This window comes from Mesoplodon mirus (assembly GCF_964341445.2).
Source record: "Mesoplodon mirus genome assembly, chromosome: 18".
NCBI classification, from domain to species: domain Eukaryota; kingdom Metazoa; phylum Chordata; class Mammalia; order Artiodactyla; family Ziphiidae; genus Mesoplodon; species Mesoplodon mirus.
In genome coordinates this window covers 18534457-18554863 of record NC_138994.1, presented here as the reverse complement: position 1 = coordinate 18554863, position 20407 = coordinate 18534457, and the positions used below count along the sequence as shown (strand labels likewise).

At 56.6% G+C, this 20407-nt stretch overlaps 1 protein-coding gene across 2 annotated transcripts in view; it reads left to right on the top strand.

Moving 5' to 3' along the window:
- Window positions 1-20407, top strand: part of TMEM104 (transmembrane protein 104) — a 56745-nt gene that overhangs the window by 18346 nt on the left and 17992 nt on the right. Inside the window, exons 7-8 of one of the 2 annotated variants that reach the window (XM_082604887.1) lie at window positions 80-179; window positions 626-731. In XM_082604887.1, the coding sequence (XP_082461013.1) occupies window positions 80-179; window positions 626-731 (206 nt within the window). Of the gene's footprint in view, window positions 1-79; window positions 180-622; window positions 732-20407 lie in introns of both variants that reach the window. The other variant, XM_082604886.1, reaches the window with a different exon arrangement.

Genomic DNA, 20407 nt, shown 5'->3' with positions numbered 1-20407 from the left:
AAAAAATAAATAAATAAATAAATAAAAGCAGGCCGGCGTCTCCCTGTGGCTTCCTGACCGATGGCTTTGTTGCTTTCAGTGGGGGTCAACCTGTTCTATTTCTGCATCATCATCTACCTGTATGGGGACCTGGCCATCTATGCTGCCGCCGTGCCCTTCTCTCTGATGCAGGTGACCTGGTGAGTGTCCCCCCTGCCCCCCACACCAGCTGCAGCCAGAGGGGCTTCCTTGGGCAGTCAGGGCAGTGTTTTCTCAGGGTAGAAGCCCAACACCAAGCGAGTCCATCATGTCTGAGGCCCTTTTCTGCACGCATCACAGCCAGCTGTGTGTCCTGGCCTTCGGAGACACACAGCTCACTGCTGACCCCATCCCTGCCCCGCTGGGAAGGTGACTGGAATTCCCACCAGTTGCCGGGAAACAGTGCAGCAGGAATAAGGAATAAGGTGCCTGCCCCCAGAGACAGAAGAACATGGCTTGTGGAGAGTCAGAGCGTGGGACCTGAAGCTGCAGGTGGGGGGTGGAGGAGTGGGGCGCAGCAGTTGCCCCTGGTCAGTAAGGGCAGGTTCTGTCTGCTTCCGGCCAGGCAGGGAGGCCCACACTGAGCCATTGTTCTCTCTATCAGCAGCTCCGTGGGCAACGACTCCTGCGGAGTGGAGGCCGAGGCCAAGTACAACGACACGGACCTGTGCTGGGGGCCCCTGCACCGCGTGGACGCCTACCGCATCTACCTGGTGAGTGGTCGGCCAGGCTGGCCTGGGGGACCAGGGACCTGGGAGCAGCCTGCACTCTCGGCTAGAACTTTCCCCAGAGCTGAGAGTCTACACAGCCCCACAGCCTGGCTAATTACTGGGGCTTTGGTCCCAGGCAGAAAGTGGATCATGTGGCTACAGTGACAACCCTAGAGTGTCCCGGCCACCGGGCTTCCATCGTATGTGGTTTGGAGTTGGCATTGGGGTTGGCGCCAGCTCCAGGGCCGTGAACTCTTATAAACTCATCTCGGGGTTTGAGGGGCATGCTTATCAAAGCCCTGTAAGAGGGCCAGGGCTGGCTTTCCGGAAACTTTCCCTGTTTTGACCTCACTCCCGGCCAGCCCAGGAGCGCGTGAGTGGATGCCGGGGTTACTGGCTAGGCAGGCGGGACTGAGCCATCTCACGGCTGACCCCAGGTACAGACAGCTCTCCAGATCAGGAGGGATCAGCCCAGCTCGCTCCCAGTCTCCCCTGCTCCTCACAGACGAGGGAAGAAGACGAATGTTCAGGCTCCGTCTTGAGTGCTTTGTGCTGGGGGCAGGCTGGGGGTGGGCGAAGGAGGGAACTGGAGCTGAATAACGCGTCCCAAGGGTCTCGGGGAATAAGACGCAAAACCAGAGGCAGGTGTCTGTCTCTGCCTGCTTTGCAGGCGCGACTCAGAAATGGTTCCCTTTCGCCTGTGCGGTGTCTGTTAATACTCTCTGCTTCCTCCTGGCCCTCCTCAACCCTGACACAGATTTAGGTACATTAGGCGACACACAGCTTGACACGCGGCCACTTAGCTGATGTGGAGTGGGACGCGGGATGCGAGAGAGCCAGCCTCTCAGGGGGTCTCAGGGATCCGCCTCTTGACTTAATCATCCCTGTCCTGGCAGAGCTTCCCGCGGCCCCGCCACCTGTGTTATTCGGCTCTGAGTTTGTTAACCCCAAGGACAGCCGAATGGTGGTTTCGCCTTCCCAGTCCCATCCTATCAACCTACTCCAGGAGTCCTGTGGCCCCAGCCCCGGGAGAGATTTGTTTTCCTCTGTGCGTTTCTGGAGCAGTCGGGTGGTCAGCTACGGCCAGGAGGGTGTCTTCTAGGAGGACTGTATCTTAGCCGAGGTCCGATGGGACTTCGGTGGCAGGTTAGTTTCCCGGCCCCTTCCCCACTTCCCCAGCCTTGGGGGCAGGCAGAGAACTCAGCAGGGCCACCAGGAGAACCCAGGAGAGCGGAGGCCTGTTAGCCTCTCAGCATTTCAACAAACTGTGATTGATACAATTAGCAAAAGTGTTGGTAATTGTAAGGACCCATCTGGATCTCTAACCGGCACAGTCAGGCAGAAGGAGGAGGTTGAAGAAAGGGTCCAAGGGGCTCAGCACAGGCCCAGGAGCAGGTCCAGGATGGAGGGTCAGCGGCAGAGCCCCTCCGGCAGGCCTTCACCGGGGGCGCTGCTGGAGGCTGTGCAGGACCTGCCTGGCTCGTTCCTCCGCCCATCGGCAGAACAGACAGCGAGTGCTGGGAATATTGCTGCTGCCATTGGCCCGATGAATTATTTAGCAGCATCATTACTGCCTTATTAAATTGTTCTTCCTCTCATTCCTATAAACCTTTCACATGATGGAAGCCTCCCTGCCCGAATTTCAATAACTGTCTGACCGAACAGAAGGAACCCTTCAGGAAAGCAGACAGGCATTAATTACTGCCTTCGTCTCCCAGATATTGCACTTAGAGCTCATAAAGCTAATTGCCACCAGGCCCACAAAAGCTGCACGAAATAGGAGGGGATGGGGCTGAGCAGAAACAGCCCGTTCTCTCTGGGTTGTTGCCAACCTCCCACTGCCGGGGGACTTCAGTTTGCTCAGAAGGTTTTCGGTTCAGACGTGCTCTTCTGTCTGGTTTGGAGAAATTCAGGGCAGGTGGACCTTCGCGTTGTCTCAGAAGTTACTTTACAACTTTGCATGTGGCTCCCGGGGTCCGCGGCTTCCGCAGAGCTGTGCCCCCTGACCCTAAGTACCGGGGGGGCTCTGTCCCTCTGCAGGCCACCCCCTCTTAGTGAGTTGGAAGCGGCCTAGCGACTGAAGGAGGGGGTTGGCAGACGTGGGATTCCTTCCTCCATCCTGGGCGCTCTGTGACAGGTGCTAACAGCATCTTCCCCTTCCAAGTCCGGCCCGCGGGGCTCATCCCTGCATCCTTGTTCCACCAAGTGGCCCCTTCAGATCATGGGAGAAGAGGGGCATCCTTTCCCCTCACCCCCCAGTCATTCATGTTTGGAGGATTGTCCATCCCGCCTAGAGATTCCCGTCGCGCCTCTTTCTACCAGCTGTTTTGCTGCTGCAGCTTTGGCCACGGAGGCGGGCGGGTTTAAAGCCCCTTCCCACCCCAGGCACAGCCACTTCTTTGTCTCAGGTAAACGATACACCTATCCGGCCTGCATGTCCAAAAGGACCTCTGATAGCCACTTCTTTTCTATTCCAGGACAGTATTTTCTGGCTTTAACTTTACGGTTTAATTTTTAGAAAGTCCTCTGGAAGCAGTCTCTTCTGTGTCTTCCCGGGAGTGCTGCTGAGATGCACACACAGAATGAGAATATTTGGGATATTAACTATCTCCAGAGGCCAGCCTGTGTGGCATCATGATTACTTGTCAGAAGGGAGCTTTCTCTACCACCAGCTACCGGTCGCCTCCCAAAGCCCTTGACCTTAATGAGTGGAAAATTCCTCCTCCCCTCCCATAGCCTGTGACCTCCGTCCACATCCTGTGATTCAGGTGCAGCTGATATGAGTCAATTTCTCTCTCTCCCTCCTTGGAGTAGCCGCAGAGCAGGGCGCTGTGAGGTGGGGGTGGTCCCGTGAGTCACACGTGCCCCCAGGGCGTCCCAGCAAGACGCCACAGCTGGAGCCAGCAGTGACCTGGGCCCCGTCATGAGGGCCCGTGAGAATTAACATCAGGATCTGATCTTCCGAGCCCCACCGCCCACCCCTCATGCTCCTCTGAAGTATCAAATGGGACAGTGTTGATGCCCCAGCGCTTTCAGACCTGCAACCTTGCCTCCAGGCTGGGGAACGTCCTGGGATTCTCTCTGCAGAGCATCTCTGGCTTGAGTAGGAAACAAAGTCAGAATTTAGCATTTCATTTTCCTACGCGCTGAGGAAGAGTCAGGAGCTGCTGGTGAACGGCAGGGTTATATGGAAATGAGTTCCGTCCAGGAATCAGACCATCCCGAGTGTCTGGGAAGCAGGACGTGTGTCGCTGTCCCCTTGAGTCAAGGGCACTGCCCGGCGCTCTTGTTCTCTTTCCTCATTCCTGCAGGGCCGTCTGGCCTCATTTGCGCCCCGGGTCCTGTCAGTACCGCCTCCTGGAGAGTGTCAGAGGGAAGTCCTGGGGGGACAGCGGGACTCTCCCAGTGCTGAAGCCTCCTCACTGCTGGCTGGAGCGGCCTCCACAGCTTACAGGTGGACAGGTGCCGCTGCGGTGCCGGCGGCCCAGCAGGCCCCGGCCGGGCAGAGCTGGGCCCGCAGATGGCAGAGCGGAGCTCATCCTGGCTGGAGAACCGGCCGCAAACCGGCAGCGTTGGGCAGGGGACCCCTCGTGGGCTGCTTTGAGACAGGACAAGGTCACTCTGGCTTGCCATGCTGCCTTGAACGCAGGAGCTGTGAGATCCACCTCCGGGGTCTGGGTGGGGAGCTGGGAGAGAGGTGCAGCCTGCAGGTGCCTGGCAGCTGACCTGCCACCCGCTGCCGGACAGAGGGGCCTCTCCCTGCGGACACCCCTTGAAGGAACAGGGTATGTGTTGGGGGTTGCAGGGGGGGTTCTGCCTGCTGAACTCTCTTCCTAAAGGAGCAGGTCAGTCTGATTTGGGCTCAGGTTAGCAGTGAAGGGTCCTTTTGGGCCTTCACCCAGGGTCCTGGTCTCTCCTTCTCTGGTAGGAGGCTGTTTTCTGAATCCATCTTGTCTCAGTCTTACACGGCAACGCTTGCCTCTGCCACTGGCAACGTTTAAAACAGCACGCGATTCCCTTTTTATTTTTATTTGTTTACTTATTTTTTTGGCTGCTCCGGGTCTTAGTTGCAGAATGCGGGCATGCAGGATCTAGTTCCCTGACCAGGGCTCGAACCCGGGCCCCCTGCATCGGGAGCACAGAGTCCTAACCACTGGATCACCAGGGAAGTCCCACACGATCCCCTTTTTAAAACCAAACAGTCTCTTTCTAGAACGGTACCATTCAGGGGAAGAAACATCCTTTGTGTTGTGGGGTGGAGAACGGAGTGACGTACCCGAGTGGGGGCTCCAGGCCGAGCACTGCCAGGTCCTTCCTGCTGCGTGGTTTGCGTCACTGTAGCAAGTTACCCATTACTTTCTCGTTTCCGCTTTGGTCCTACCAGCCAAACAGTAAGGTCTGTGGCCTCATCCCATTTCACAGCAGAGAAAACTGAGACTTGGAGACCATGACTTCCCCAGGGTCTCTGAGCTGAGGCAGAGATGAGAGCCCAGAAACGAGGGGGCAGGTCACGCCTGCTCGTCAGCCCTGGGAGCCTGACGTTTGCAGAGGTTGGGGCGACGCTGCCCCAGGATGGCATCGGCTCAGTGACCTGTGTCTGCGCATCCTGCCCATCTGCCTGCTGTCTTCCTGCCGCCCCTCACTCCTGGGTAGTGAGATGGGCTTCTTCCGTTCACTCGAGTAGTGCTGGAACTCAGAGCGTCTGCCCAAGGACGTCTCCCTTCCCTGCCACGGTCTCTTTCTCTTTTCTTTCAATAACAACCACGGTACCCTGGAGCTGTGGCATCTGCTAATAAGTGGGTCACCACTGCCATTGCTTGAATATTTATTCTTACCGATTCTGGGGCAGGAGGTGGTCTAGAGGCCTTCGGGACCAGTGAGGAGGGGAAGTTAGTGTGAAGCAACAAGGTTCAGTGGCAGCAGTGACTTCACAGGACCTGGGGACTCTCGGGGACACCCCCAGGGGCACCAGCCTGTGCCCCTAGAGCACAGCCCCAGTAGGAGACAGTGTGAGCGCTGCCCCTGGATTTGCACAACGTGGGGAACCTGGAAGGAAGCAGAGGCCATAGAGAGACAGGAAGGGTGGTCCTGGAGGGCAAGCGCAGTGCTCCCAGGATGGGCCATCTTCATGGAGGAGTCTCATGGGTTGGCTCCATCTGCAGATGGAGAGCAGGGCCCTAAGCACAGTTAACGGACCAGTGGCAGTTTCCCTTCTTTGGGGACATCGCCCTCCTGTCTGACTCCTGTGGGTTGGGACCTAGCCCAGCACCAAAGCGGAACAAGCCAAGAGGAGGTTCCCGGCCACCTGGGCAAGAAGGGGGTTGCTTACAGGGTCTGGGACATCAAGGCACCTCCCTCATAGGATGGGGACTGTTTGGGGACCCACCTGGGCTACCGGGGAAGCCCGTCTTCTTTCCCTTCCTCTCCTCCCTTCCTACCCCGATATCAGCTCCTCATTTGGTTCTGGAGGCTCCCAGAAGGTCAGTTTTGTTCTGCCTCACCCTTTCCTCGCCGCTTGCCGGTGGGAAGATGCCGGTCATGCTGGGCAACCCCCTGCAGATGCAGCGAGCAGAGTAGCTCTCCCGACCCAGGCCGGTCCCACCCCGACTTGGTGGGGATCTGCGGTCGTCTGCCAGCTCATCTGGCCCCCCGGGAGCCCTTGTGTCTCAGGGTGCTAGCCCCCCAAGTGCCGGACCTCTGCTTTCAGCCCACGATCCTGGGTCTCAAGGAAGAAAGAATTTCTGCCCAACACCCTAAAACTGCATGTACCCACTTCGCAGACTGGCAGGCGCTCATGCTGAGCAAATTCTAACTTCAGACAGTGCCCAGCACTCAGGTTGAAATGACCGACTTTAAAGAATTAGCTTGTCTCTTCTTTTTCAAGGGTATCAACAATACAGGGACAGGCCTGCATTTTTCTTCCTTCCTCCCTCCCTTCCTCCCTCCCTCCCTCCCTCCCTCCCTTTCCTAGGAAGCTGTCTCTATGGCTCATCCAGGGAATGGCTGCTTGTGTTTTGTTGTGCTTTGCATCCCCCCCAGCCCTTTCTAAATGAAGTTCAGATCACGCTGTCACTCACTCTGACACTATGGCTTGTCTCTCCAGCTCCTGCCAAGGGACCCCAGGGGCACCCCCGTCACCGCCCCCCCACTGCTACTGGTGTCTGGGCACAGCCTCCGGTCCGTCCCCAGTGCCAGCCCAGCTGCTGCCCAGTATTGCTCAGGACCAGCCCTCACCTTTCCGAGGAGACCTGGGTAGCGCCTCGCTGGACCACGGTGACCCCTCCTCCCTGACCCCCAGTGCCTTGGGGTGTTTGGCCCGAGCTCCCTCCAGCTCAGTGAGAGGACTGTTTTTATTTTTAACGCGGCTCTCGGGGACATGGGTTCTGTCCGCCAGCGTTAAGCTCGCCATCCATCACGCCCCACGTCCTGCCTCTGCGATGGCTGATGCCTGACACACCAGCTTAGAGGACGGCGCTGACTCCCCTGTGCCATCCGCTCCGAGCTCCCGGTAAAGATAGCAGGTGACGGGCATCAGGATCACAAGACAGTCCCCACCACCCCCTCCCCGAGCCCTGGAAGCTGCTCACTGGCTGAGCTCGAGTCCTCTGGCCTTTCTTCCGTCCTAGTGGATGAAGGGTCCTGAGCCAGGTGAACTGCCCAGACCCCCTTTTCACAGTGGCAGCTTGAGTGTCTCTCTGACCCTGTTAGAATGTCCCCGATCTCTACCCCCGTCTCCGTCGTCTGGAAAGTAATGAGTACCTCCTTACAAATAGGACTTGCCCAGGGCACGAGGCACTTTTATCCTGGGCACGTGGGAAGCTGTCAGTTTGGCTTGTCTGGTGTCTCGTCCTTTCTCCCTGCCCTCTTCCCCAGTTCACTCAGGGGAGGGCACTGCGATGGGGAAAGTTATCTGTGCGCCACAACCGGACCACCCCCGCGAGCAGACTCGGCTTGTAAGAAGCCCCATGATATGAAAATCCCAATGTATAAAACGAACTCAGCGGGTAATTGTTACAAAACAATTTGATACTTTACAGAAGGGCTCGCTGCAGGTTTCTCTTGAGTACTTACTTTCCCTAGTGCGCTTAAAACGTTATTCTGTGGAAATTAAGTATTTATAAATAGAACTTTTAGAGGCCCATCTCTTGGGTAAAGCGTATCCACATGTTTGTATGTAAAGTGCAGGAATTGAGCCCATTTCACGGAGAAATAGGCCGACATGGGGTTGGCGTGGACATCACAGACAGACGGATACACACACACACGCACGTGCACACACACAGGACCCCAAGCCGGGAAAGCGTCATGGAGCTTGTTAAGAATATACCCACGACCCACACTCATGCACAGGCCAATTTGGTTGGGAAACTTCCAAATAAGTCTCCTTGGGGAGTGTTCATCCCTGCTGGGGACCTTCTGTGCTGTGCTCTTTCAGGACCATTTTTACCCACACTTCACACTGATCCCGGGCACTCCCTAAGCTGGAGGCTTCTTTATTTGTGCGCAGCGTGATCGGGGTGAAAAGCTGCTGTTCCTTGCTTCATGAGCTCCCCGGGCTGGTCCTGGCCACTGACCCAGGTGTGTGTGTCCATGTCTGTGTGTTTTTAGTCAGTCCCCTCAGAAGCTGCTCTAGGCAAACTCCCAAAATGCTACAGCTGAGGCCATCTCCAGACTCTGCATCCCCTCTACTTGCAGACCTCCCATTTCTGGGCAAAGAGCTAAAAAAAAAGGCTTTTATTCTTTAAGGAAATGTCCCAGTTGTCAATTTCAGATCCTTACTCTCCCCTGCTCTTTTTTTTGGCTTCATTTCCCGAAAAGCATAGGAAAGAACTATAGGAAATGCAGCAGCCTTCCAGTTGTTTTAAGAGTAATATGGAACGTTCTTAAATATCTTTTGCTAACGAGGATCAAAACTGTTTACGTTAAACCACGTTCCTCCTTCAGCTCCATGTCTCTCTGTTGCTTTCATTCCATAGCTGAATCCGTGGTCCTTGCGACGGCCCTGCTGACTTCTGTGAGGCTGTGCTACCCCCTGAATGATGCTTACTCTCTGTTACAGGGTGTCTGTTATAAACAGAATCTGCTGTCTTTCTAAATAGTGTCCCAGGGCCCTGGCAGTAGTTGTTTAATTAAATAAAGCGCTCATTCTAAAGTAATAAGCGTGCTACTCCGTGTGGCTGGTGTCCCAACCGGAGGCCCAGCAAACTGTGTGGAGACTAAAAGTATCCATGGGCACGTTCCCCAGCCTGCAGGCTGGCCCCGAGGAGAAAGCAGCAGCCAAAGAACCCCAAAGTGTTCTCAGCTAGCAGAAGGGTGCCTGGGACACGGATGTGATTAAGCAGAGCTGAACAATTAGGGTGCATATCAATGACGACATCCGATTAATTAGCACGAGCTTGGGATGTCTCGTGAATTAGCCAAGAGTAGGCCAAGGTACATTTTAATAAGCCTTCGCGTGCAAAGGGAGGTACCGCAGAGGGCATTGCTGAGCAGATGCTGTGTGAAGCCAGAAGGAAGGGTCACAGAGCACAGCAGGGCATGTTGAGTTGAGCTACAGGAAGAACTTCCTTTAGCCGCGGATTGAGACGCTCTCTGGAAACCTGGACAGGAGGAGGGAAGAGGCTGCCGGGCCAGGTTGGATGCTGACCAGGGCTGGAAGGCCCCCCACAGTTTGTGACCCCCAAGCAGTTCTGGCAAGAGAACTTCTCACTGCTATTTCAGGAGGCTGTGCTCCACCCGAGGGCTGGGTCACCAGCCTCCAGGGACACTGCCCAGCCCTCTCCCCACCCCTGGTCAGGAACAATAGCCTCAACTGGGTCTCAGAGCTTGGTTCCAGGACCACTGGCACTTACTAAAAATATAGATCCCTGGGTTGCACCCCAGGCCTAATGTAGCAGCACCTAGGACTGCAAGACCCAGGAATCTGCATTTTCCACCTGTTCTGAGGGTGATTCTGTGTCCTCTGCCCTTTGAGAAAGTCTGCTGGCCGAGGCCCTCTCGCAGCGATAAGTGGTCTTGCTGACACCCAGCCTCCCGGGGAGAGGCCTGCTCTGGTCTCCCTGGGATCTGCTCCCCAGGCTGCAGCTGAAGAGGCAGCCGTCAGGGCCCTGCTGAGCTTCCTCCAGGGAAAGACGGGGGCAGGCACCGCAGGTCTCCAGCCTGGCGTCACGAGTAACAGCCTGAAGCTGCTGCCTTCGACCCGTCAGTGCAGACAGGGAGCAGCTGCACTCCTGCTCTGACCAGACTGGTTTCAGACTCTGAGTGTCCCCAGGAGAAGAGGGCCTCCAGCAGTACCCCTTTGCCAGCGGCTGCTTTGTTACCTGTGGCCAACAGGTCCCGCCCGGTCCCTTCCTCCTGGAGCCCACAGCGTGCCAGCCCCACAGAGAGGCGTTGGCCTCTGACCATCCACTAGGGAGGGAGCCGGGGGTCATTAGCGTGATCTCTTATACCCGACTCCACGGAGCTTGTTAATCAGCCCCCTTGCCTTGCCGGCTCCCCTCCCTCCCCACCTCCAAGGTTACTCGGTACCCAGCAAAGAATCCTGCTGCTTTCCGTCTATTTTGAGGTTGGGGGAGGGGTGGAGCCAGCCCGCCCGTGCTCTCTGCAGGGCTCCCGCGTCCCAGGCCCCCGACTTCCTTCCCTCCTTCCGCTCCAGCCCTGGCCCCTCTCTCCCTGCGCAGAGATGAGCGGGAAGAGTTGGGGGGCGGGTGGTGCCTGAGCATCCGCAGTGATTATCTGGCACCTCTCCTGAGCATCACGCAGGCATCAGGCAGTGGAGGTGACAGAGGGCAATGGCTCTGCCTCCTCGTGTCCCCGGGGCGGGGCCAACAGTCAGATTCCAGCTGGTTACTGGAGGCGCTAACAGCCCTGCGGGTCCTAAGGGTCCACGGGGCTCAGGTCCCTCCCAGCACCCAGGGTATCTGAGCAGCTTCGTTCTTGACAAGATCCGGTGGTTGGGGGTGTGGGTGCTTTTTTCTGAGGGAGCTGATGGCCCAGAGGCTCCCCACCCCCTGTTACTCATAACACAGTCCACGATATAGAGTGTGACCTGCCCACCTGTTCTCCTCAAGTCCTCCTGTTCTGAGGACCTGTAAGGCCCAGTTGATCTCTAGTCTGGCCCCGACAGCTGTTCCCCAGCCCCTGGATCACGTGGTCAATAGCTCCAGCTTCCTCGTGTCTGTGAGGCAGCGTGTAAGTTCACCCGGCCCGGGGGGAGGAACGCCAGGTACCCATCCTCTCCCCTTGCTTGACAGCCAGCAGAAATAGACCGGGACACAGAGCTGGGTTTGATTCTCTGCAGACAGATTTCAGTGGCTAAAAAGTGGGGAGGGGTAAACCAAGCCTGCGGTGCCCAAGAAGTTGTCATCTGTGCATCTGTTCACTGAGCCCGAGAAGTTCCCGCAATCTTCTGGAGCTTTCAAACTCTGCTGCCCGTTAGCAGAGCCCCGCCTCCCCCATGAGACCTGTTTTCTTCTTGCCGTAGAGGGTTGCTTCGGAGCCTGCCCTGGGCTTGTGCACCTCCTTGCTCGGGCTCCCCGCCAGGCCCTGGGTCAACAGTTTCATGCATCTGTCACTGCACCCAGCTGGATGGGGCCTCCCAGCCGTGCCTCCTCTCCTCCGGCCCCCACCCAGAACTTACAGTTCTAACGTTCCAAGTCCCTTTCAGATCTCCTCCCGTGAGAACAGAGAGGACTCCCCCTAGGGGGATTCCGAGGAGGGCCTTGGAGCCCCGGCGTCTGGGCTGCTTGTCCATGGAGAGGTGCCTCCTCCCAGCATGAGGATTGCCCCAGGGTCATGAGGCTTTTCTGTTTCTGGTATTTCATTCTTTCAGCCTGGTTTTAGGTAAATCTGACTGCCGTCTCCGTACTTAAAATCCTTTAGAAACTCCTCTCTGCAAGGCAGCTCTAAACTCCTTCATGGGGCGTGGTCTGCTCTAATCTCCTTCTGGAACTTTCTCTCTCACCACTGCCCCACCCTCCCTGGCCACTGTCCTCCACAGACGCTGGGTACTTTCACGGCTCTGTGCCCTTCACGTGCCTTAGAGCCCGACAAGCACTCATTCATTCCAGGCTGAGCTCAGGGACCCCCACCCCTCACTCACACGTGGCGGTAATCGGACTCTTATCCATGTTCAGTTCCTTGGCCTCACCGTGAGCTCCTCGAGGTTAGGGCCATGCCTTATACACCTTTCAGTCCAGAGCCAGCATGGGGCTGCACGCAGGGGGGTTGCTCCATGAGCATCTGAGTGGACGAGACCCTTCAGGTGGGCCGCCACCATAGGGTCTGCGGCCGGGCACGGGTGCGAGACCCTCCATCAGCCCTTGGGCCTGCTGACGCCCAGGGCTGACCACAGCTGGCGGCCACTGCTCCGGCCAGGAAACCTCCCCGTCCAGCCGACCCCTCCTTCCCCAGAGGCGTGGCCGTCCTCTGCTCCTTGGTGCTGGGACAGAAGCTGCCCCTCAGCGAGGGCTTAGGGGCCCCCTATCTTTGGCGGCTGAAGATAGCAGGGAGCAGTCCAAAGCCATCCAGGTGCCAGGAGGTCGAGGATGGCTCACCACCCATCTCCTTCTCTGCCACCTCTTGGCACCTGGAGTGTGAGAAGTGAAGTATTAGAACAGGTGCCAGCTCCAACGTCCAGTCTTTTTCCCCAGGCAGAGCCCCCAGCCCTCCACCTGTTTCACCCACTTCCCACATCCTCACACACCCGCTGTCCCTCCCCAGCTCCTTGTCATAATGTCCTTAAAGTCCACCTAGTTCAAGATCAAGCCCCTTGGTCTTTCACCTGGATGTAGGGGGGAGTGGACCCCCCCCCGTCTCTTTCACACCTATGAGAAGCCAGGCTGTCCTTTTTAAACCCTGAGGGCTTATCATCATTGAGTGAGTGACTGCGTGGGTTTTCCACAATATTTATCTTTTCTCCCCAAATCACAAGGGTTGCAGCTCTGGCATCAAATCCTTGGAACTCTGCCCACCACTGGTTACCATCTGGCTTTTCAGCTGAGAAAGAGACAACACAGGCACCCAGGCTTGTCCTCCAATAAGAGGCAAGGACGGCAGCAGCCGTGCCAGGCTAATGCCATCAGACCAGACCAGCCCTCCTGGCCCAGCCCTGGGAGCCAGCCTGGAAGGGACATGGAGGGGGTGTTGGAGAGACTCTTTCTCTAGGACGTAATCGAGGGAGGCAGTCAAGTGCTCCAAAGGAGGACTGGGCCTTGGATACAGACAACCTGAGCTCTGATCTCAGCTGTCTTGGTTATTATGAGATCTTAGACAAGTTCATTAATCCCCCTCATCCTCAGTTTTTTTAAGATGGAGACAATAACCAACTTGTAGGGTGTCAGGATTAAAAAGCGATCTTAGATGGAAGATGCTGTTGTGTCTGGGCACTCAGTAGGTGTGCGGTAATGTTGATTCACTTGCCCATTGGTTCTCTGAGCCTCCTCCTTCCCCACCCCCGCACAGAGCCTGCCTTCTCTGAGAGGTGGCTTAGTCTCCTGGGGAGTGTCAGGAAGCAGGAGAAGGCTCTGGGCGTGAGATGGCCTGGTTGGGGGCAGAGCCCTCCCTCTCTGCCAACAGCATCCCCTCAGAACTGAGGGCTTGGAGCTGATGTGGGTACGACACCTGGACCAGGTGGGAGATGATGTGGGCATGACACCTGGACCAGGTGCATGGGACGCCGCCTGACTCCAGAGGCCAGGAGGGGACTGTGATGTGATGGTGGAGACCACTGGCTGGGAGCCACAGTGTATGTTCTGGAAAGACCCGGGCTCCCTCCAGCAGTGGTCACAGCACATGCCAGGCCACCCTGCACTGGAGGAGCCTCCCGTAGGCTGTGACATTTCACCCGCTCCCAGGTCGCTCCTCCCACCATCTCTAAAACTGCGTGAAGCAGCCAGGCTCCTTGGTAGGACATCACGGTGCTTGATAATAGAAGTTTGGGATGAATTTCCCAACCTATCTTTTTCACCATCTATGGGTTAGGGAGGAGATATGCTCTTTTTTTTTTTTTTTCCTCCCAGAGCAAAAACCATAAAGCTGGATACAAACCTCAGGTCCCTAAGTAGGGATTTTCTATCTCATCTGAGTAAGGTGGGGGGTTGTTTAGAGAACGGGGCTCGGAAGAGGAAGTTATAGTTATTTGGGTTCTTTCCTAGGTCTGTTCTGTTTCCAGCTGCCTGGAAAGAAAGGGAAGCAGGCAGCTTTGAGGGAGGTATCTGGGGATGTTTTCAACTGTCAAACAGTCCAGGCAGCCTTTTAGTCAGTGTCTGGGGAGTCACAGAGCGAGCCCGAGACCTGCCCTCTGCGTGCATGGTTGTCTCCGAGCTGACAGGGCTGAGATCGCATCACCCAGGCTCCTTGAGTGCTGGGGAGCGATGCGCGAGGGGCCTGGACCATCCTGTGTCCCGCCCTCCCCTCTCAGAGCTGGAACCCTCATCCTGTGCAGTTGCCGCATTGGCTCAGTCCGGGGGGCTCTCCGCCGTTGTCTTCCAGGCCGCCCCCTCCCCAGCCACAAAGCGACTGAACTCACACCCTGTAGGAGGCAGCGCTCTGGGCTTCGACAGCCAGAGCTGCCCGTGTGCATGGGGTTGGGAGCAGCCACCCCTTCTGTGGTCCCTCCCCGAAATCACTCCCAGGCTCCCCGGTATCAGAGACAAAGACCGTGTTCACCAGTACCTTGGCAGAGGTTGTTCAGGCACCCCTGCCCTGGCCAGTCCGTGTTGCTGCCGGGAAGGTGCCCCAGCGTTTCATCCTCTTCTCGGTGAATTGTGCGTGGGGAGAGGTCTTTTCTCCCGACCAGCCCCCTGATCCCCGGGTCTGACAGGCGGTCGAGTTCCTGCCGTGTGGGTTTGGTTTCTTGCCTCTGTTCTATAGCTCAGTGGCTACTTAACTCCCTGGGGAATCTAACTTCTGGCTCTTTATTGCCTCGGCCTGGGGCTCCGCGCCTTGCTCTCCTGGGCTTAGTGTCTGCCTGCAGCACGCGCTCACCTTCTGATGAGCGCTACAGATGTTACGAGTCTCTCGGAGCTCACTCAGTCTGAATGGGGCTGAATTGTTTGACAGGAGTGGACTTTGTTTTCTGCTGAAGGGCGTCATGAGATAACGGCTGGGTTTATAGAGTTGACGGCTATGCTCCAGAATCACACGCTGCTTTAGAATATCTGGGCGTCGGGCTTCCCTGGTGGCTCAGTGGTTGAGAGTCTGCCTGCCGATGCAGGGGACGCGGGTTCGTGCCCCGGTCCGGGAAGATCCCACATGCCGCGGAGCAGCTAGGCCTGTGAGCCATGGCCGCTGAGCCTGCGCGTCCGGAGCCTGTGCTCCGCAACGGGAGAGGCCACAACAGTGAGAGGCCTGCGTACTGCAAAACAAAAAAACAAAACAACAAAACAAACAAACAAAAAGAATATCTGGGCGTCAAGTCTCCACTTTCTTTCTTTTAAATTTATTTATTTTTGGCTGCGTTGGGTCTTCGTTGCTGCACACGGGCTTTCTCTAGTTGTGGCGAGCGGGGGCTACTCTTCGTTGCGGTGCACGTACTTCTGATTGCAGTGGCTTCTCTTTTTGCGGAGCACAGGCTCTAGGCGCGCAGGCTCAGTAGTTGTGGCTCGTGGACCTAGTTGCTCTGTGGCATGTGGGATCTTCCCGGACCAGGGATCGAACCCGTGTCCCCCGCACCAGCAGGCAGATTCCCAACCACTGCGCCACCAGGGAAGTCCTAGCCCTCCTCCACTTTCATCTTCAGGCATCACCTGAATCTTACAGTCTTTCAACCCATTCAGCAAGCATCTCCAAAGTACCTTCTAGGTGAGGTTTGGGGAAGCTGGGGAGGGACCCAGGGACACTAAGACAGGGTGACTCGCCCTAAGCAGCGCATCCGGGGAGGGTGCCGGTCAGACGGGCCACAGCCGCAAGGCTGGAGAGGCGTCCAGCCTCCATCCGTCTCCATCACTCCTTCTCCACCAGGTAAGCGTATTGGAGGGTTCGGTGAGTAAGAGGTTGGCAGCGCCCCCATCGTGGCTGGCTTGGTCGTCTGAAGCCCAGCAGTCTGTCCTGGCAGGAGCCCCCTCCCACAGCAGGGCTCTTCACGCTCTCGGGGTCAGCCCCTCCCTGCCCTGTCAGGGAAAGCTGTCATTTCTGAAACCTCATTCTCAGAGCTTCCTATGAGTGTGCCGGTCCTCCTGCAGGATTCAGGTGACCTCCTCTAGGTGGCACGATGCCTCTTGTCTCAGGGTTTTGGCAGAGAGGCTGTGCTGATGGATGGTTCACTGGGTCCAGTGCACAAGCTGCTGATGCCGCTTCAGGCCTACCCCCTGTTCTTGTTCCCTCATGTCATGCATTGCATCTGCATGACGACTGATCCTTCATGCTTGGTGGGGAGAACTTGAACTCCCCCTGAAGAGCTCTTGGGGTGGAGGTGCTGTAAGTCCAATAGGAATAGTACTGACCTAACATTCTGTGGCCGGAGGTCGTCACTTGGCTTCAGTTGTTCCGAATTCCCCCTCCCAGGATGTTGGGAGGACAGGTGGGCTGTGATAACGCGAGGGCGTGCTGATCCTTGTTGGGGTCACACGACCAGGGCTGATGTTTATTGAGTACCTTCTCTGCACACGTAACGTGCTCTGGGAAGTTCACAAGTGCTCCAGGGTCTCGCTGTTAGCTGGGACAGCATTAGGATTCAGAGCCCCGCCCTGAGCGTGTGACCCCGAAGCCTCTGGTCCCTCTGCTGTCCCTCACTGCCTCAGGACGCACCTCCTTCTCATGGCTGGATCACCAGACATTGTCATTCAAGTTGGGAAAATACAAACTCCCAAACCAAAACGTTCACAGCCACTTGAGAAATAAAAATAGAATCCTTGAACATTTCTTCACTGCACTTCAAGGACGCGTTGAAAGTTGAGCTCCCATTTCCAGACGGGTTCGTGCTGTTTCCTTTAACCCCAATTAACTCTTAACCCTTAGCGCCCAACAAGGACAGCCCTGTCAGCAGGGTGTCCGTTTCCTTTGTCGTTTGAAGTAACCTCCAGGACCAGTCCACAGAGCTCAGCCATGCCCTTGGTGTGTGGCCACCTCTGAGTGAACTGGCTCCCTGGGGCCCTGTGTACTGGGTCGTCAGCCCCACAGGTCCCTGTGTGTTTAGGTAGATCAGGCAGCATAGCGCCATTCACCCTTGCAAGACTTTTTGCTTCGTCACCCCTGCTAGATTAACAGGAGAAGTCGGAGTCCTCCCAGAGCCCTAGTACAAGAAGGCTCTGCTGCTCTTTTTTTTTTTTTTTTTTTTTTTTTTTGCGGTATGTGGGCCTCTCACTGCTGTGTCCTCTCCTGTTGCGGAGCACAGGCTCCGGACGCGCAGGCCCAGCGGCCATGGCTCACGGGCCCACCCGCTCTGAGGCATGTGGGTTCCCCCCGGACCGGGGCACGAACCCGTGTCCCCTGCATCGGCAGGCGGACTCTCAACCACTGCTCCACCAGGGAAGTCCCCTCTGCTGCTCTTTTATGTTGAAAGTCAGGAACTGACTTTCAGCTTAAGTGAGAGAAAGCTGCTGATGCCTGAATTCTTGTCTCTGGGAAGCCCCATCTCACTACACCATGGGAGCCACAGACAAACCAAAAAGATGCTTATTTTTAGAGGGAAATAAGTAGGTAAGCAGGCACTCCAAGGACTGGCTGTCCAGCCAGTTACCCAGCCAGGCAGGGTGTTACCTCCTTCAGTTCCAAGCCCTCTCTCGGCCCGGGAACGATGGGACACCACAGAAGCGTTGCCTTGGTGCTTTGAGGGCCACTGCTGGCTTCCCTGACCATCTGGCCTTTGTTCCCCCCGCCCCCGGATCCTATCCCTTTGCTCACGCCAACGTCGGGGGCAGGGCTGGGAGGGACCCTGCCCTGTTGGGTCAGCAGTCGGCTGCCTGTTCCGCTGCTCTTCTAGGATGTTTTCTCACTGTCACTTGTTAGGGGAGGTGATTGGTGTATCGCCCTTTGTCCCCTGGAGTTGCCCAGAGGCTCTTAGGACGCTTGTCCTGTACGGTGGCCATCACTTGAGCACATCGTTCTCTCCTGCTTCCCTTTCCTCGAAGAAGAGCGTGCCCTCTATCTCCTCCCCCCACCCCTTTTTCGAGGGGAGTGAGATGGACTTATGGGTGTTGTTGAATTTCATCCAAGTTTAAGTTCTAATGGTCCTGGGCTTCCCTGGTGACACAGTGGTTAAGAATCCGCCTGCCAGTGCAAGGGACACGGGTTCGAGCCCTGGTCCGGGAAGATCCCACATGCCGCGGAGCAACTAAGCCTATGCACCATGACTACTGATCCTGAGCTCTAGAGCCGGTGAACCACAACTACTGAAGCCTGCATGCCACAACCACTGAAGCCCGCACGTCTAGAGCCCGTGCTCCGCAACAAGAGAAGTCACCGCAATGAGAAGCCCACGCACCGCAACAAAGAGTAGCCCCCACTCACCGCAACTAGAGAAAGCCCGCATGCAGCAACGAAGACCCAACGCAGCCAAAAATAAATAAATAAAATAAAATAAATAAATTTATAGAAAAAAAGCAGCACACTCGGCTACAGCAGTTGGTGTCCCTACCTCCTGTCATGTGTCGGGCTCGCAGAGTACTTGAACAGAGACCGAGCTTGAACTGATCAATGGCATTTGGGTGTTGGGAAATTGTTCAGGAGCCAGGTGATTTATAATGTCATACAGGCTGGACGAGAAGACCCAGGAGGACAGGCTGTCTCTCGGCTTTTAATTTCTTCTTTTTGTAAAAGAAAAGGGAAAACAGAAGGTGCCCAGCTTGGCTGGTCAGCATTCAGAGATGAGCACTGGCCCCGCTGAACCATCGGGCCACCAGGGCCGTTTCATCCCCCAGACCCCGCATCCACACCGCGGTGGGGCCAGACGTGCCGCCGCGCCGAATCCTCTGTCCTTCGCCACCCCGGATGCTGAGTCTGGCAGGAACTAATTTGCAGAGGACGCCTGTTCCTTAACTGGCCCAGCTTGTGCCGTGTCTCGGGCTGGGTTCCCTGCGCTGCGTGAGCTCTGCCCCGCGCGAGGGCTGCTGTTTGGCTGTCAGCCCTGCGCCTTCCCGGGCCCTGTGTTCAGTCTGGGCTCCTGAGCGGAAAAAAAGAAAGCACGTCCCAGCTGCCGTCCAGCCACAGATGTCACAGCCTGTTGTCCGAATCTTCCAAAAGAGTCCTTCGCCGCCGGTCCCCACCCTGAGGACAGACCTGCTGTCCCGGAGCTGGACCTGAAAGAGGGCAGCGGACCCTCGTTCTCAGCTCGACTCACGCTCCCCGGCACTCGGTGGGCACCTCACATACGCTTCTGACTCTACCCTGGGCAGTGTGTCTGTGTGCTCAGTCCCTTTAAATGAAGGGTGCTCTCAGTGGGGTCCCATCCTACAGGGTCATATAAAATGGGGCCCCATGCATAATAGGACGTTGATAAACGTCTGCCGAGGAGGAGGATGAAGATGGATTCCCTCGTGGCGAGGAGGCCCCATGCAGCCAGCAGCAGCAGAATTCCCTGCCTGCCTCTGTGGCTGGTTCTGTGATCTCCCTGGGTTTAAGCAATGGAACCTTCTAAAACCCAGTCTTGAGGGTTCCAAGGTCAGATCTGACCTCCTGCATAAGCCACCCACCAAGAAAATGTCCAGCACCCACAGCTGGAACACCGTGTTTTCAGCAGGGGGCATCGCAGGTCAGAGGTGAAACACCCCAACCTCTGGCCCAGGTGCCCCAGGGTCCAGTTTCTAGCAGGCCAGGGCCGTTTGGGAATGTTTGTGACAAGCGGCTTTGTACATGTTCTTCCACATGACGTGTCCCTCTCCCATCCTTCAAAAGAGAAATTCATCCGTGGAAAGTTTCCCTTAAGTGGTAATTTTCCTAAATGACTTGCTGATGGTGCTGCATACAGACTTGCTCAGCCAAGGGCTTCTGATCCCGTACCTCACTGTGTCCTCGGGCCAGAGGGGCACTGGCGAGGGCTGCCCAGAGAGCCCCTTGCCTCTGCCTCCTCCGTCACCCCCGCCCAATGGAGATGCTGCTCCTTCCAGAGCAGAAGCAGGGCTGGTTGTCAGCCCCCAGGAGAAAGCTCTTTCCCGAAGTCGCCTGCCAGGAGGCCTTGCCCACCCCAGCTAATTAGAACCTCTCCTTAAGCAGCGCTTTAGTCTCTCCTGTCATTCATTCTCACGGTGATAATGGACTTGGATGAGAGGTCACAGCCTCTCCCACATCCTGCTTTCCTTGCAGGCAGGAAGGGGAGGGACGGGCTCAGCCCCCCTCGGGGGAGCCAGGGACTGCCGCCAGGCTGAGCAGCCAGGAGGTGTTCACCCGCATCACAGGGCCAGACCCAACTCCCCGAAGTGGGCCCCACTCCCCACTTTCGCGCAGTCAGCCGCATCTCTGGCGAGTGTCATTAGCAGTAACGTGATAAAATGGCACAGTGTAAATGTTAATAAGGTCTGACGCCTCCGCTGCTTCCGAGTGGCAGATCGGAAATGGTACCATCATCGTAACTCCAACCAGCAGCTTCTAATTCCTCTGCTCTCTAAGCAGCTGATTTGGCATGGAGGTCCTCACCTTCCCTTGGTTCCCAGCCCCAGTTTCTACAGTGCCACATTTACCCCCGTTTTCCTTTGCAAAGCGGGTTCAGATTTCCCACAGACCAATTCTCTAAGGCAGGGTTTGGA